The following is an 18,390-nucleotide window of genomic DNA, read 5'->3' as shown; positions in this document are numbered from 1 at the left end:
ATATTCTAACAATGTATATTGTGCCTTGATTAGTTATAGCTATAAACCTTCAAAAATGGAATTTAATACAAGGGTCTTTGGTCATATCAGAGATTGACTTCATCGTAAGTTAAAAATAACACCTTCCGCCACATGGATCTACTCATCACCTTTTCATAACATGCAAAATTATTTATTTAATACTGTTATATGAAAATATGAACTTGTAGATTATTCTCTACAGGAATGGATCCGTTTACATCCACTCTCAGGTTAAACAGCATGTGAAGGAAATATGGAATGATCTAGTTGGCCTAATCAAGGCTTACATTCTTGCATTGCAAATTTCCATAGCTAGCTCATCTCTCCTAGTCCAAGTCTTGTAACCTTCCCCAAGCAATGCCGGGAAAAATACTCTCAGCTGGCTAATTTTAGGTGCTCAAAGATGAATGTCTTAGCCTTGACTTTTTTTCCTCTCCCTCTAGCCGTTGTTGTCTGCAACATTTTAAGCGTTATATTACGGGTGTAAAACATTCAAAGTAGGAGTGACCATCTCCCAGCTGCACCGATACAAGTGCCAGCTGTGCTTTCTGCTATGTGGTGTCAAAGTCTCGTAATACAGTTCAGTAGCCCTTTGAAGAACAGAAAAGCTCCATGTGAAATACCCCAGTGATCAAATTAATATTTCTCCAACTAGTCAACAGAGTGGAAACAGACACAATGGACATCAACGGTAGTAAATTCCAACATGCAAATGCCTGGAAAACACATTTATGCTGTGTAACCACTTAATATTGTTATGTATGTGCCAAGACAAATAATGAAGTTTATAATTGATATCTAAATAGAATAAAAAAGAGCTCTGGCAAGGTTTTTAGAAATCTTTTAGAAATCAACTGTTTGATTTAAAAGCAGCTGTGCAGAAAAAAAGGGGGAAAAAGTTGGAACGTGCTTTGACGTGTCATTTATTGCTTAATGTGGGATTAATTACTCCTCTGTCCTATTATGTTTCATTAGAAGACTTGGCCTCAAGAATCTCTTTATGGACAATATACTAATCATACTGCTGCGTAATGATGATTTAGACATTTAGAAATTAATAGGTTATTCATGAGCACCTGTATTGCAGTGCTTACTTTTAACACATAGCTTCCTAAGAATTAGTAACTTGCATGTCTCTGAGTTTGTATATGTTTTTTCATCTAAATGTTTGTTTCCCTCTCTCTGTATCTGTCTGTCTTTCTTTCTTTCTGTGCACATCCACACATCCACAGTCTCTAGTAACTACCAAAACAATGTCTCATCTGTGAAAAGAAACTGTACATGCTTCCATATTAGGAAGTGAGGTTCTTTTGCTTTGAAGTGAGTCATCTATGAGGATTCTGTATTTTTATTAAGAATATTTGCACATTTGAATGTTCTAACAGTTTCCTATTCTGATTATGTTTACTTTAATCCAGTATTATTTTTCCTGGCAGGCACAGAGCCATCAAATTAACTCTGATTAATGCTAGCAGGTTTGTTGTTTGAGCTTGTAACCCCCCCCCCCACCAAAAAACTTTTATTTTTCATTCTCTGTAAAAATAATAGAAAATGTGGCCTGCAATATGTTCCTGTTTTGTTGGATTTATAGTCAACTGGCAGGACTAATGGGTTGTAGGTCTGTTCTGATATGTAGTTAAAATAACTCAAAATAAAAATCAAATAATAAACCAAAAGACCCAATGTTGGATCTTCTGTGGTTTATAGTAATAAAAATAATATGGGACATTTTTGCTTAGTTTCATTTCTATTTGGCTTGTTTGTCAGTTTTGCATAGTATCAGTCCTGTGTGGTTTAGGCAAGTCAACAAAATACCTTTTTGTATATATTTGTACTATAAACAGTGTTGGTACTGTGTTCGCAATTTTAGATCCAGTGTTGTTTTAGTATCATTGATGTAATATTATAGTTGTCAACATTTTTAATTAGATATTATTTTCATATGGTCTGTTTTTGAATTTGCATATATATATGAAAATAATATCTAATAAAAAATGTTGACAACTATAATATATATAGTTGTCAATATATATATATATATATATATAATCTAATCTAATACATACATGTCTTTCTCTACAGGTTCTGAGCTCAAGTAAAGGATCGGCCACCGCTAACTCCCAACCATTAACGTTGAATTCTGTGGAGGGAACTAAACCCGGCTCTATCGTGGGGTCTGTACGTTCATCTGATTCTCAGACCCTTCCTGAAGCAGACCAGGTCACGTACACCGTGGTGGGAGGAACAGACTTTGAAGGCACATTTGTGATAGAACGCCAGACGGGTGACGTTTACCTGGCCCGTGAGCTTGACTTTGAAAAAGCTCCTCGATACACTCTCCAGGTTGAGGTGGATGACTTCTCCACGCCCCTCCCTAAAAGTCACATTGTAACATTGGTAATTGATGTCCAGGACAGCAACGATCACGCTCCCGAGTTTCCTGAAGACCCCGTTATCATAGTCGTCCCTGAGAGCGCAGATCCTGGGTCGACTATCTACACCTTCCTGGCCATTGATAAAGACGGAAGTGGACCCAACAGTGAAGTACACTATTCCATCCTTCAACAGTGGCCAAACGTCCCAGATTTCCTGTTACTGGATCCAACTACAGGAATTCTCTCTCTGGGAATGATGCTGGATCATGAGAGGACCTCTTCACTACTCTTGGTGGTTCAGGCGACTGATTCGGCCCCCGATGTCAGTCAGCGGCGGCGTGGGACAGTTACAGCCCGCATATTTGTCACTGACGTGAATGATAACGGCCCTGTGTTCATCTCACCGTCTGTGGTGAGTGTGATGGAGGACCAGCCTGTGGGCTTTGTCGTGGTCTATGTCATGGCTGTAGATGCAGACCAGGGAGAGAACGGACGAGTGACATACCGTATCCAGAGCGGCAACACCGCAGCAAAGTTCAGCCTTAACCCAGATACAGGTAAACCAATCAGCAACTCAGTCTGAATGAAATGAGTGATGTACACTATATATTTTTGTTCCCTTTTCATGCTCCTTACATCAATTTGAAGATTCTTAAAAATTGCATTGTTTATTTATTTATTTAGATTATTTTTTTTACTGCAGCCCTGGTGAAGCTTTTTGACAAAACATAATATTGTTCAAAGTTTGGGGTCGGTAAGATTTTTTTAAAGATGTTTCTTATGCTCACCAAGACTGCGTTTATTTGATCAAAATACAGTAAAAACTGAAATAATATTACAGTTTTAAATAATTATTTTCTATTTTAAAATATATACAAATTTTATATATTCCTGTGATTCATTTTAAGCATCATTACTCCAGTCTTCAGTGTCACATGATCCTACAGAAATCATTCTAATATACTGATTTGGTGCTCAAGAAACATTTCTTATTTTTATCAATGTTGTAAACCGTTGTTCTGCTTATTATTTTTGTGAATTCTTTTTTTTTTCAGGACTCTTTAATGAATAGAAAGTTCAAAAGAACAGCATTTATATGAAATACAAATATAAAGAGATACGATATTTGCCGATACCTCAATAAATCAGGGCTATATTGTTCGATGTATTGATATTTAGATATTATGTGCCAAGTTTACACAATGCATATCTATGCACGATCCATATCGATGTATTGTTACACCCCTAATTAGTCACATTTGATCAATTTAATGAGTCCTTGCTGAATACAAAAAAGTATAAAAAAAGATGTACAGACCCCTTCTTGAAAGTACTGTAATTATTAAAAAAATATTTAACAATACAAAATTATAACTGAATTTAAGCACATTTTAACTCATTCTTATTTATAAAACAATGCTAAACACCACAAAGGTGCTGTGATGGGAATGTAAAATGATAAGAAAGGTTAGCACTAATGCAACCAAAATTGTGCATATTGTTTGTTTATCTTTTTAAACCTTGTTATTTGAGGTGTCTTGCATTTTGAGTGATTTTCAAATGCTGTGGCCAATTACTCAACCTACAAGTAACATTAGAACATGCAGCAGTGATTAAATTGATATGTGAACAGGATGTTAAGGGATTAGTTTTCGGTCATAATTTGCTCACCCTCATGTCGTTCCAGACTTCCATGATAAATTGCATCGCCTGCAAAATGCACCTTCATGTTGATTCTGCATTTCTGCTTGACTCGCATCTTTCCTCCCAAGTCAGAATTCTCTAAATGCCCTTTAGTTCTCTTAATCCTAAAAACTGCCAGCTCAACATCTCCTCCATTCTGAGAAATGCTGTCCTGTCCTGTGATTTCTGAACAGTTTCTCTCATTTCTGTGTGTGTGTGTGTGTGTGTGTGTGTGTGTGTGTGTGTGTGTGTGTGTGTGTGTGTGTGTGTGTGTGTGTGTGTGTGTGTGTGTGTGTGTGTGTGTGTGTGTGTGTGTGTGTGTGTGTGTGTGTGTGTGTGTGTGTGTGTGTGTGTTTCTGCATTAGTGCATCATTCATGACATAAAGCAGGAGTGTAAGACAGTACACACCACTCAGCTGGTAGCTATTTACAGCATGTTCTGCCACTAACAGAAAGCTCAGTTTGTCTTCCTCTGTTTGTTGTGGACCTTTATATGCTTGATATACCACACGATATTAAGGATCCGAAATGTATTGTAATGTAACTAGATCAAGTCTGTACTTTAGCTTGTGGTCACAGTGCTTGAACCTGCTGTACTGGTAATTGCAATAACAGACTACAGAAATAATTGGGCAATCAAATATTTAAAAAGGAATTTGAAATATAGGCAAATATTATATAAGCTTAAAGTGATTTTAAGTTTGATTGAATCTCTGTTCTATGCAGTGAAAGTACAGTAAATGGTCACCAGAGGCTGTCATGCTGTACTTGGTTTCACATAAAAAAGCTTAAACTAGTCCCAGACTCAGACTGTATGTTTGAGCTGTTTTAACTGAAAGCAACTTGCACTGGCATATCTTAAAATATGTCAGTGCAATTGTTTTGTCTCAAGATGCACACCAGTAATGTGTTGTTTTTTTCTAAGGAACATTCATAAGCTACTTAAATGTCCCAATTAAACTAAGGCCTAATCCTGGTCTAACAAGCCCTGTCTTTTAGCCTAGAAATCTAGACAGCCTAGTGGCAGCATATGCAATTTGCAGCCAGGGTCGTCTAGCACCTCTCCGTTGGCTTGCGAGCTGGAAAAACCAAACTCTAGTCAGGCCAATCACATCGTGTGTAGAGTCGGTGAGCAGGCTTAACATAATGACGGCAGAGTGGCGACGGTTCCGCATGAATTCCCTGCTACTTGAAAGCAAAGAAGATGCTGGAGCTGCTGCTGGCGAACAGTGGTCTTTCAAAACGGCTTTGGCCGCGACTCTAGAAGACTTGGAGTTAAGCTTTTCTTTGAGAAAAGAAAAAAGAGCGGCACTAAAGTCCGTTGCTCTGACTACGTCACCTTCTTCGTTGCTCTGGCTGGTTGTAGCGCTACCTATTGCGTGCAGAGGGACTTTGAAAGACAACCGTTTATCCCGCCTCTCGGATTGAGCCCTGCCAATGGTGTGGGTCGATGTGGGTCTGGCTTGTCAGATCAGACCTATCTTCGAAACCAGGCCAAAAACACCATAAAATGAGTCCATACTACTAGTGTATTGTATTTTAAAATATTTTGAAGTCATATGTTGGTTTGTGTGAGAAACAGAGTGAAATTACAGTCATTATTCTCTTCTGAGAGTTTTGAGGTCATCAGATATGAGAATCAATGGCAAGCATCATTGAAGTCAAAACTGAAGTCAAGACAGGTGAATGATATTTGAGAGCTGCAGCAGATGAAAAGTTTTTTAGTGAATAACTACTGAATTAAAAAATAAAATTAACTATCGTATGGCTTCTGAAGAACATTTATGATAGACTAACTTTATTATACTTTTGTGGTTATCACATTTGTGTAGCTTTGAAAGTTGTTTGTCTGCATTCACTTTCATTGTTTAGAAAAGATCTGCATCAACTTTTCATCAAACTTTTGTAATCCATGAAAGCAAAAAAGCATACGTGTTTGGAACGACTCAAGGTTGAGTAAATGATGATAGGATGTTCATTTTGGGGAAAGCAGTCTCTTTAAAAAAAAAACATTTGTCTGCTTTGTAAATGACAAACCCTCTGTGCAAACTCTTTCACTTACTTTGGAAGCTCATTATTAATCTTCTCCGCTATTAACATGAGAATAGAAAAGCAAAACATCTCCATTCTTCCTCTTGGGTTCTCCTTAAGTTATCGAAGCACAAATGTTGAGGAGTCAAATTGTCTGAAAATATTCAAGCTGGCAATACTAACCAGATTAAAGCCTCAGAGGCATGTTAGCTCAGCGTTATGGAGATAGAAGAGAGGGAAAAATAAATCAAGACAGAACGAAAACACCCTCTAGTGTCCTAGTTCCCATCATGCCTTTACAGCCTGCTTTGAATCACTTCGTCTGGTTCTTTAAAAGCATGAAATTGAGATTGGATCAATAGGAGCACCGCTCGCTTGTGGTAGGCTAACGACACGGGCGCTGGCACCCCCAAATTTGAGCAGGGCACGGCAGGCAGGCCCATTGCGTGTCTAGAGTGCTTGTTTATGTGCTCTTTCTGTTTGCTGTGGAAAAAACTCATAAACTCAGCCATATAGTTGAGCTGTTACAGTGGCTTAGCAAGTGTTCAGGTAGGGAGGGCTCTGCATGGGAAAAAAATGTATTATTTAAATACGTCGCATGACTTACACTCATTTGTAACACAGCAGAAAGGCGTCAACTTTTCGTGCTGTGATGTTGCTTATGCAAGATCAAAGTGTGCTACAAGATGGAAATCATTCGTCGTGCGAGCGTGTGAATGAGGCTTTGCTTAAGCGCGAGTGGTTTTGTTTTAAACAATTTACATCATGGCTTCATTACTGTGTAATTGTTTAAATGCAGTTCAGCAGGCGATCACTCAAACGAAATACCAGACACAAAGCTTATTACATTCATCATATGGTAGCCTAACACTTTTGCTTATTTCTTCTTTAGGTTCTTTGTCTATTCTTAGACCAATTGACCGTGAAGAGCAAGACCTCTACAACTTGACCATAGTGGCAGAAGACCACGGTTTACAACAGCACAGCAGCTCCCAGTTACTGTCAATCCAGGTGATTGACGTAAACGACGAGGCGCCGTACTTTGAGGAAAGTGAATATGAAGCTTTTATTGCAGAGAATCAGCCTGCAGGAACCACTGTGCTGGTCGTTTCAGCTTCTGATATGGACCAAGGTAAAATATACTCCTATATATATATATATATATATATCGTTTTGTATAAGGGCCACTGGTGGATATATATATATATATATATATATTTTTTTTCATTAATAAATATTTTATTAATATAATTAAACCATCTCTTTGGCTGTTATGTACTTTAATCTTGAATTAGTCTGATGATAGGAAAATTCCTTATTACAGAATGTACATATGAGTCAGGAGCAGGATTAATTATTAATTATCACGTTTTGGTCTTTTTTGAATCACACTAAATTTACATGTTAAATTAATGATAATAATAGTGACATGAATAATAATAAAATAATATAATAATAAAAGTGACACGAAAGTTTGTTTATGGCTAACATTTCCCTAAAAACACTGGATACCACAGCCAAACCCATCACAAATAAAAGTGTGTGGTTTTAATTGGTGCCAGCCGGGTTGGTGGTGGAAGGGGAGTGCTGCATTCTCTTGGACTTACTCAGGGGCAAATAAAACAGAAGGATCATAAACTTTCTCTCCATGAACAATTAGCGAGGTAAACAGGTGACACTCTGCCAGATTGTTCGCCTTTTGCACGCGATCTGCCATCCAAGTACCAGGGGAGGGCGATTGAGACCAACTGCTTAGAAAGCAGAATTAACTACAAACAAATAAAAACAGGGTGTGCTGCGGTGTTTATTCATTCCGTGAGAAAAGTCTATTGTAAAAAGTGAACATATTCTCTTAAGAATGATGGCTTTTTTTTCCTCAGATGTGATCATTTGAACTTGCATTTGGGTCATGCCTTTATGCTTTTTCCATAGGGACTAATGGAATCGTGATGTACAGAAGCATTGTAGGAGATGATTTCAGCATTCATCCGGTGACAGGAGTCATAACCACCTCCAAAGCTTTAGACAGGGAGGCTCAAGGGGTGTATGCTGTGACAGGTACTTCAGACAGAATGCAACTGCTCAATTGCAACAGAGAATCTATTCTCGTATGTGCTTTTATAGCAATTTTTTATAGCAAATGCCAATGTCATGTCACGGTCGGGCACGCGTTTGTTTAGCCAGTTTATAACCTCTTTCTCATAAACAGTTTATGCCAGAGATGGTGGTTCTCCTCCCAATTTCGCCAAGACCACAGTGCGCGTCACAGTGCTGGATGAGAATGACAACAGGCCGGCTTTCGGGAGAGTGTACTACACTCTGGAGGTGCCTGAGAACCAGGAGCCTGTGACGCTCTTCACAATTAGAGCCACAGATCAAGACTCCGGGGACAGTGGGGTCGTGCTCTACAAAATCACTGGTATTAATGCCATGAGCAAAATTATTGTTGTTGTATATGTTAAATATTATTATATATTTTATACAAACAGCTGATTGTTCACCCATGTTTTGTAATGCCAAAAGTCATTTTCAATTCTACAAATACCCATTAATCCTTCCCCCAATGTTGCAATATTTGGTACAACCTCATCAGAACTGTCTAGACAACAACATTGACTAGGTTAGCATTGCTTAAATGGAAGTGAATAATCCAGGCTGCATTTATTTGATCAAAAATACAGTGAAAACCGCAAATATTATTAGAATTTAAAATAATCATTTTCTATTTTAATATTTATGTAAATGTAATTTATTCCTGTGATGGCATCATGTTAAAGCTGAAGTTTTCAGCAGCCTTTACTCCAGTCTGCAGGAATCACTCTAATATGCTGATGTATAGAGTAGTGCTCGAGTAACATTTTTATTATTATTAATGCTGAAAACACTTGTTGCTTAATATTTTTGTAAAAACTTACGATTCTTTTATAAAAGTTTAAAATAGTATATTTTATTTGAAATTGCAGAATAAAAGTATTCTTTCCACAAACAACCCCAAATGTTTAAATTGTAATGTACTTTTAGTCACATGGTTAAATATCTTGCGTATCATTTTACAGAAAACATTAATTATTCCACAAAAAGGTAGCCAAACATTGTGAACTATCTGAACTATAAATAAGTGTATTTATTTATTTATTTATCTATCTATCATTTCCTTTATTAGATTACAGGATATAGTAGTTATGAAATAAGAAATTATGAGGAAAAAGAGATTATGCAATATATATTGAACACTTCACAGATCAGTGTTGATGAATTAAACAGGCCAGATGACAACATTATTTTTTTATATTTCTTTTCTCAGAGGGAGACCATTTTGGTGATTTCCACCTGGACAGGAAATCAGGTGTGCTGTCAACCTCTAGGCCTTTGGATCGAGAGTCCAAAGCAAAGTACACCCTCACCGTGGAGGCACAAGATCAGGGTATACCGCCCCTCACAAGCACTGTCACTTTGGACATCAATGTGCTGGACCTGAATGACAACAGCCCAGTGTTTTCCAGCAGCAGCTACTCTGTGGAGGTATCAGAGGATGCTTCAGAAGGGTCTCTTGTTCTGGAGGTTTCTGCCTCTGACAAAGACGAAGGGTCCAACAGCCAGGTGGTCTACTTCATGAGCCGCGAATCCAGAGGTATGTTCATTGTGGACCAACACACAGGTCGCATTATTACAGCGGCAGCTCTCGACCGAGAAAAAGTGGCCTCCTACAGCTTCCAAATCTACGCCATGGACTCTTCAGCAGCCAATCCCCGTAACACTTCCGCTGAAGTGACCGTCCAGGTCTTAGATGTAAATGACAATGCCCCCTTCTTCATCACAGACCCACTCATCATCAATATCTCCAGCAGTAGTCTCTCCAACCATAAAGTGCTTGCCACCATGAGAGCTGAAGATAAGGACTTCGGTGCAAATGGATCTGTATTTTATCGGTTTGCGAATCCTGTCAAAGGCTTCACCATAAACTCCTTGACAGGGGACATCCAGGCCACTGAGAAGCTCCATGCGCTGACCCAGAGCCAGCGGACCCTCATTGTGGAGGCCATGGATCAGGGTAATCCATCGCAGTCCTCTCTGGGAGTGGTGGTCGTGTACATCCGAGAGCAGAGTTACCAGGGCATCCGCTTCTCACGCAACACTAGGGATGTGAGCCTGCAGGAGAATGCCGCTAAAGGTATGATAATGTCTAATTGCTGTTCATCAGTGATATCCAGCTGTAGCTCAAACTGTATAGCATGAGACTAGCAACACCAAGGTCATGGATTTGATTCACAGCTGATAAAATGTATATTTTGCATGCAAGTCATAATGCCAGTGTAATATAAAAACGGGGGAAATGAGTTGCACGGCTAAATATCCAATGTTGTCCGGTATGATGAATAAAAAATTGCAATATTGGATGACACCCTTTATAGTATTAATATTGTACATCACTACAATCTCTCATACATGCACAAGTTGATGGAAAATGTCCTTTAATCATCAAAGGTCTTGTCTTTTTCATAGGTACAGCAGTTGTTCAGATACAGGCTCACTATCCTGATGGATCTAGCAGTGGCATCAACTACAGCATTTTCAGTGGCAACAAGCTGCAGTCTTTTAGCATCAGCCCCCACGGAGGTATGACAGTAAATCTAAGTCTTTGCATCAATATTTTTGTGATAGTAGTCTTTATATTGGGAAAGATGTTTCACTATTAATTATAATAAATTCATTATTTTAGGTGAGATTTGGGTAGAAAGTTCCACGGGTCTGGACTTTGAGGAGACCCCAAGACTCCGCCTGGTGGTCAAGGCTGAAACCGTATCCTCCAGCTCCTTCATGGCAGTCAACCTTCTCCTACAGGATGTCAATGACAACTTACCACGCTTTCAACTTCACAATTATGTTGCTTATGTTCGTGAGGCCCAAGGTTATGATCATCCTATCATTCAGGTGCAGTAATCTCCTGTATTTTTTCTGTGGCTTGAGTGTTCATAAAAGTGTTAAGTTGTGGAGTACAACATCCCTTGGCCTAAATACAGCATATTTTCAGTGCAAGCTAGAAGAGTTTCCTTTGCGTTTCCACAGTGTTTTCATTGTCCATGGTGAGAATATAGGCTTAGCTGTCCAACATAGCCACAACCAATTCCCCTTTTCAACTTTTTTAAAAATAATTTGAGTTCCAAAGCCAACATTGCTCAGAGGGTTATGTTACGTTCGAGCAGCTGTTGCAAATCTGCCTGTGTTTTTATTGCCAATTTCACCGGTAATTTCCTCAGGTGTTGGCAAATGACCTGGACCAGGGTCAGAATGGGCAGGTGACCTACTCCATAAGGTCATCATCCATGAGTGGCCTCTTCAAGATCGACCCTGTCACAGGCAGTATATCCACTGCTGCCATCATGGACAGAGAGATCTGGACACAGACTAAGTATTAAGTTCTTCCTTCCACTATGTTTATGTTGTTTCCTTTTAACTAAGAACAAAGAGTCTGTAGATCCTTAAAAATGTGTGATTGAAAAGTAGTCTTAAATTCACTTTTTATATATATTATATTATAATATATTATATTATATTATATTATATTATATTGAATAGCTAAGAAAAAAAAGCCATGCCTATGTATTTGTTGATGGAATGACTGAAGAAACTTCAGTAGAGGCAGATACGCTGATGTGGCTTAAACCTTGATAAATAATTGTTATCTTTGTTTTAATTATTTTTAGAATTTGCATTTAAAACATTGTACATTTTTTTTCCCATCAACATGAAAATAGTCTGTGAGAATGCCCAGACTCTGACACTAATTTTATTGTTGTGTCTCCAGCCTGGTTATTATGGCAACGGACCGAGGCAGTCCTCGGTTAGCAGGTTCTGCCACTCTCACAGTGATCATTGTAGACCTGAATGACAACAGTCCCACCATACCGGTTCCACATGAAGTCCGAATCCCTGAGAGTAAGTTGACTGCTGTTTGAACTCAATATCATTGATCTAATCAATTAACTAAATTTCCTATTTTTTTCTGGCAGACAAACAATGAGGCACACCGTGCTGAAAGATTAACTCAATTGCCAGGCGTTTTTCTCACCAAAGTCCTCAATGGTTATTTCCTGTCACTGATGTTGTACAATGTGTCCAATAATGATTGCCGTTGTCCAGCCAAACTTAATCATTTTGCAAGGTGCAACCACAAATGGAAACAAGTTAATTACATATTACACAGGGTTATCAAGATTGTCTATTTCTTTCTCTAGATACTTTGATTGGAACTGTGATCACTCAGGTCACAGGGAATGATGTGGACTCTGGGCCTGCTCTCTCCTATTCCCTTCTTCTGGACTCAGACACTCAAGGGAAGTTTGGAATACACCGCTTTGGAGGAGGTGTGTCTTTGACCGCCTCTCTGGACTTTGAAGAGAGAACATGGTACATGCTGACCGTCAGCTCCTCAGACACCAAGCAACAGAGTTACGCAAATCTGACCGTGCTTGTGGAGGATGTGAATGATAATGCTCCAGTCTTCTCCCAGGACCTTTACGAGGTACGTCAGAAGAGATCACAGGTTTAGGATGAACATTGATAGAAAAACTAAATTTCTGTAGTTTACTTTGAAATTAAACCCAATATAAGATAATTGAACAGTTATTTGACCAATCAGAATTAGGTTCTCCTGAGTAATAATAATAGCCGATTACATAAGCTTTGATACTCTATTCTCTGTTTAATGAATCAGTTCCTCTGGTTAACATCCTTAAAAGCACTTGCAGTTCATTTAATTGTCAATGAGACATATTTTTATTCAGAAAATATTCCCTGTGAGCACCACATTTGAAAAATATTTCTTGAAGTAAAAAGAAATATAAATTGATGCTATGTTCTGCTCAAAGCAGTCAGTGTTAAGGCCGATTTATGTCTTTGGCAGGTGACTCTAGCAGAACACTCGCCAGCAGGAAGCTCAGTTATCACAGTAACTGCTACAGATAAGGACTCTGGAGAGAATGGAAGGATAACATACAGGGTCATGTCAACAAAGGACATGTTCTACATTGACCTAAGCAATGGTAATTTATCCTTTTGTTCCTGTTGTTATCCTTTTGTGTTTATTGTTCTTCATCCAAATCATTGTCAGATGTCTTGTAGAATTTATTTGTAAGAAACAAGACAGTTGATGCAGTGGTTCTAAGGTGTTTTTTCTTCAGGGCCCACATTGTAGGAAGACAAGTGGCAATCTAACACTATCAATTTAATTAGTCAAACGAAAACACTGAATGAATAGAAAAAAAATGACTGGAAATTTTGTAAATTATGAACAACATTAGTGTGATTTACTAGCCTAATGCATTCAACAAACACTACACCAAATATTGTGTTGCTATTACCCATATTACCGAGGACAGATACATTTTTGCCTAAAGACTCTAGACTTAGATGCATGACAGTCCAGGACCCCTTTCATTATTATTATTGGGTTGTCAACCACCAGTTAAAGTACCACTGTTTTGAAGCATATAATAAAAGCACTGTTCTTACTGTGAATCTTATCCTGCAATTTCTTTACATAGGTACTCTGTTCATCAAGCAGAAGGTTGAGTTTGACTCGCAGCGCCCTTCCATTTTGGTGGTGATTGAAGCCAGTGATAGTGGAACACCACCATTGAGCACCCTTAGCACAGTTCAGGTGCATGTGTCTGATGTCAATGACAATGCCCCTGTCTTCCACCAGACTGAGTACAGAGCATCTGTATCCGAAGACGAAGTTCCTGGTTCGACCATTCTAACCCTGGAAGCTGTGGATGGGGACTTATCTAGGGACAACTGTGGCTTTGATTTTGCCATCGCCAGTGGGAACATTGGTAACGCCTTCCAAATTGAGAGCAGTGTTCGCTTCCTTGAGGGCCATGGATTTCAGACAGTTGGAACGCTGATATTAGTTGATAAGCTTGACTTTGAGATTGTGAATGGCTACAATCTTACTATTGTGGTCTCAGATCGTGGCATACCACAACGAAGCTCAAATGTTCCAGTTGTAATCACTGTAATGGACACCGATGATAACCCACCATCCTTCAGTAGGGCGGAATACAAAGTTGTTGTCAATGAAAGGGCAGAAACAGGAACAGAAATACTTCAACTTTTTGCTGTGGACCCTGACTCGACACCTAATGGAGAGGTTCAGTATTCAATCAGTTCTGGAGATGAATCTGAGCTCTTTTCTGTAGATCGGTGGACTGGGTCCCTTCGTCTCCGGAGGTCTCTTGATAGTGAGGAAAAGTCTTCTTACATGTTCATTATTCAGGCCTCGGATGGTCAGGGCCACTTTGCTCTTGCTCCTGTAACTGTCGAGGTCAAGGACGTCAATAATAACCGGCCTTACTTTCCTCTTAAATCACTTACTGTGAGCATTCGTGAAAACCAGCCCCAGAATGCTCTAGTAACCATATTACATGCCATTGATCGTGACAAAGGAGCATATGGAGAACTGAGATATTTCCTTATGTATAATTCTGGCAATGGTAAAGATTCCTTTCTAGTGAACCAAACCTCCGGTGAGGTGCGAACACGCTTTACATTCGACTTTGAGAAGATAAACACTTTCAGTTTTATTGCCATGGCAATGGATTCAGGCAACTACTCTTCTACAGTCACAGTGCAAGTTTTTGTGACTGGTGAAGATGAGTATGACCCCATTTTCACTAATTCAGATTTCACCTTCCGTATACCTGAGGGTGCCAAGAAAGGACAAAGCATCGGCCAAGTAAATGCTAATGATGAAGATGGAGGGGTGGACGGCATAGTTCTCTATTCACTCGCAAACAGTTCACCTTACTTTGAGGTCAACGCATCTACTGGAGTGATATCCCTCAAGATGGATGCCTATCATCGTCATATAAGCCGGTCTAAAAGAGAGACACGTCAGATGACGTTGGATGTTATTGCCCACAGTCCTTTGGAGAATTCCCGAAAAGCTTCTGCCCAGATCACAATTGATGTCACTCATACATCCTTTGGCTTGAACACAGATATGAATGTGGTACTTGCCAGTGCTATAACAGCTTCATTGGCAGCCATTGTGTTCCTGATCATAGTTGTTGTGGTGATATTCCTCTTGAGATCCCAAAAGTACAAAAAACAAGAGACTTGCACCAGAATAGTCACCAACGGTACTGTTCTGGAGAGTCTTGAAGATTCGAAAGTACAAGGGGATGATAAGCTATATCATCAGACCCTTCCTGGGTATGCAACAGACCAGACTGGGAACGGAGGAGGTACCTACACACGAGGTGGGTCTCTTGACCCATCTCACTCCAGTGGACGTGGTTCCGCCGAAGCCGCAGAAGATGATGAGATTCGGATGATTAATGAATATCCACGAGTTTCTAGCATCTCCTCCTCTATGCAGGAGCACATAGCTGCTCGTGGGCCTGACTCCGGTATCCAGCAAGATGCAGATCAGCTGTCTGACATTTCCTGTGAGCCGGGGATGGATGCAAACCAATGGTTTAAAGGGAAGAAACTGGCAAGTTTAAGTGGGACAATGTTATCAAGCCAGTTGCCAAGTTATCGGGATGAAGGAGGTGGATATATTGGGGTTGGAAGGGGGCTTAACATCTCACATCCGAAAGATTATGCTTTCCCGGAGGATGGTAAGCCTGCTGTCGATGGTTCTCTTACAGCAATCGTGGCTAGTGACGAGGAACTGAGAGGCAGCTACAACTGGGACTACCTTCTCGACTGGTGTCCTCAGTTTCAGCCTCTGGCTAATGTCTTCACAGAAATTGCACGATTAAAAGATGAGAACGCACCACCTAACCCTCGGCGACCATTTCATCCCAAAGCAAAGACTGATCCCAAGCCCATAATTGACCCTCCTCCCCTAATTACCTCTGTAGCTCATCCAGGGGCCAAAACTGTTTTGCCAAAACCTGCTGTAGGCCGAACATTTCCCCACCTTTCCTCATTGCGACGATCTCCTATTGACCATGATGACTCTGTTTCCTCAATTGCCATGTCTCCAAGTTTTTCACCATCGCTTTCACCACTTTCAGCACATTCCCCTGCCATCGCTTCTTTTGGTGGTCACTCGTCCTCCATTATCAATAAAACTGACCACTCCTTTGAACACGAGGAGACAGAACTGAGGATTTAATGCAGTCTAATGAAAGGATTCCCACCTGACTCAGGTTCTCTAAAAATGCCTCTCCTCTGGCATGGTCATCAACATCATCTTGTATGTTATGTCGCCCCACTGGCTGGCCAGAGGTTTCGGTGGTTTTGTCATTCTTCTTTAGACATACTGACTTGAGTTGTAAAAAATGATTTTTTTTATAATGCTGTTCTAATGATCAGGAAGATCAACTGACATTTTTATTAGCCCAGCATTTGCACATTTTAAATGACAGTTATGTTTGATGTCAATGTTTTGTAAGAGAAAACACTTTTGTATTCTATATTTTTGTACTGATGTTTTTTGTTTAAAAAGAATGACATATGTCAAGCGGTTGATTACATAGCCTGTGATTTTATTGACATTCATTTATATTTGTATATTTGTGGCTGTAACAGTATGTTTGTTATCAGAGCTTGTTCTAGTTTATTAACGGTTGCCATTCTAAATTGTTCTGAGTATGTTCAGTATTAAGCTCTTAAATGTTTGGGGAACATGTTTTGCTGTCAGTATTTATAAAAAAAGGTTACAGTATCTGCAAAATGCCACTGTACAGTCATTGAAGGTTATGCTGCAAACCAGAGTGATCATTAATTTCTACATGCTGCTTCCCCTCCCTTAGCTTGACTGATGGGAACTCAATTGTAGTTATAAAGCTAAATATATATATATAAAAAAACTTAACACACTAAAGGCCTTTTTCATTGTTTTTAATTGCTGAAGCATAACAACATAACGCAAGAACACAAACTATCTGTATTATTTTTTTAAAAACTGCAAAGAAATTACAATAACAGAAATGTTAAACATTTTTATGTCAGCACGTATCAGCACCTTTGAAGAGCTGACACAACCACTATAACGTAACTGGAAATAACGTGTTGTCCTTTTTTGTTCTCATGTTTGTTCTCAAGTGGTTTTCTGAAAACATATTTTAACAAATATCCTCAAGGCCAGTGAAATTTTAATGTTGTTATTACAATAAATAGGCTCCAAATAGCAATTTGATGTTCAAATTTCTTGGCTTATACTAAACTAATTTTTACTGGATGTTAATGTTTGAATAAAGAAATCAAGCTAATAACATATATAATTTGACCAAAAGGATTCTCTCACAACTCCACTTCTCCCTAGTCAAGGTACTGTATAGGTAAATTTTTTGTAGCATCTTTCATACATTGCTGTGGGTAAACAATTGGTAAGTTTATTATTCCACAAAATGCTGGATTACTTTGTTTTTGTGTATGTACATTACATGGCTCAATAATGTAATGACACTCATATTTGTTAAAAAGCACAGGTGATTTGATTTTAGTGACACCTACCATGTACAGTTTGCATTAAAGTTAAAAGAAAAAGTAAAAATATTTTACACCAAATAATGGCAGCATTGTACATTCTCCTAACAGGATTAATTTGTAGCCTTTTAATTTGCTTAAGTGATTGTGAATCATTTTTTGTTAATTATTTTCTAATACTTCAAATATTATTGTAAATGTTGCCATATGACCATACTGTGCTGTGCTGAAAAAAAGTCAGCATGCTTTTTTTTCCCTGATGCTCATTGAAAGGCTCAACTTGTAATTATGAAAATTGACAGTGCCTATTGAAGAAAAACATTGTGTTTATAAGTGATTGTTAAAATTATGCTTTGTTCAGATTCATTTTTTGAGGTTTGCCTGATTTAGCAGGATATCTCTCTACTTGTTTACGAATCCTATATTTATGGCAGATACTTCACTTTTGTACACAAACAATTCCTCACTCTTAACTGTGAACATGTTATACTCATGCTACCTTGAAGGAAAATAAATAATGTTCAGTTGTTCTGAGTTCATTTAAAAAAAAGTGTCTCATAATGTTTGAATCACTGTTCATAGTGTTTTACATGAATGAAATCTGTTTACATGAATTTTGAATAGCACTGTGGTCCAAAAAATGGCCAGCTGTTTGTCTTACCTTTGTACCCAATATAATCCAAAGGGCATTGATGATACAGTAGGTTGTGGTGTTTTTATCGTAAATGATGACCAGAAAATATTTAATTTTGTTCAGTTTCCACCTTAAACCTTTTGAAGAGTTTTGTGTGTGTGTGTGTGTGTGTGTGTGTGTGTGTGTGTGTGTGTGTGTGTG

At 38.7% G+C, this 18,390-nt stretch overlaps 1 protein-coding gene across 1 annotated transcript in view; it reads left to right on the top strand.

Moving 5' to 3' along the window:
- The window catches only part of dchs1a (dachsous cadherin-related 1a), a 107,573-nt gene extending 89,183 nt beyond the window's left edge, over nt 1-18,390 (top strand). The window contains exons 10-21 of the mRNA XM_077208092.1: nt 2,104-2,953; nt 7,003-7,242; nt 8,043-8,168; nt 8,320-8,529; nt 9,415-10,281; nt 10,614-10,727; nt 10,831-11,042; nt 11,369-11,520; nt 11,917-12,047; nt 12,347-12,633; nt 13,015-13,153; nt 13,655-18,390. Of these exons, the coding sequence (XP_077064207.1) occupies nt 2,104-2,953; nt 7,003-7,242; nt 8,043-8,168; nt 8,320-8,529; nt 9,415-10,281; nt 10,614-10,727; nt 10,831-11,042; nt 11,369-11,520; nt 11,917-12,047; nt 12,347-12,633; nt 13,015-13,153; nt 13,655-16,239 (5,913 nt within the window). The 3' untranslated portion in view covers nt 16,240-18,390. The remainder of the gene's footprint in view (nt 1-2,103; nt 2,954-7,002; nt 7,243-8,042; nt 8,169-8,319; nt 8,530-9,414; nt 10,282-10,613; nt 10,728-10,830; nt 11,043-11,368; nt 11,521-11,916; nt 12,048-12,346; nt 12,634-13,014; nt 13,154-13,654) is intronic.

The sequence above is a fragment of the Siphateles boraxobius genome, unplaced genomic scaffold (assembly GCF_051911475.1).
Source record: "Siphateles boraxobius isolate OS27281-9 unplaced genomic scaffold, OSU_SipBor_1 6, whole genome shotgun sequence".
NCBI classification, from domain to species: Eukaryota; Metazoa; Chordata; class Actinopteri; order Cypriniformes; family Leuciscidae; genus Siphateles; species Siphateles boraxobius.
This window is presented reverse-complemented; position numbering and strand designations above follow the sequence as displayed.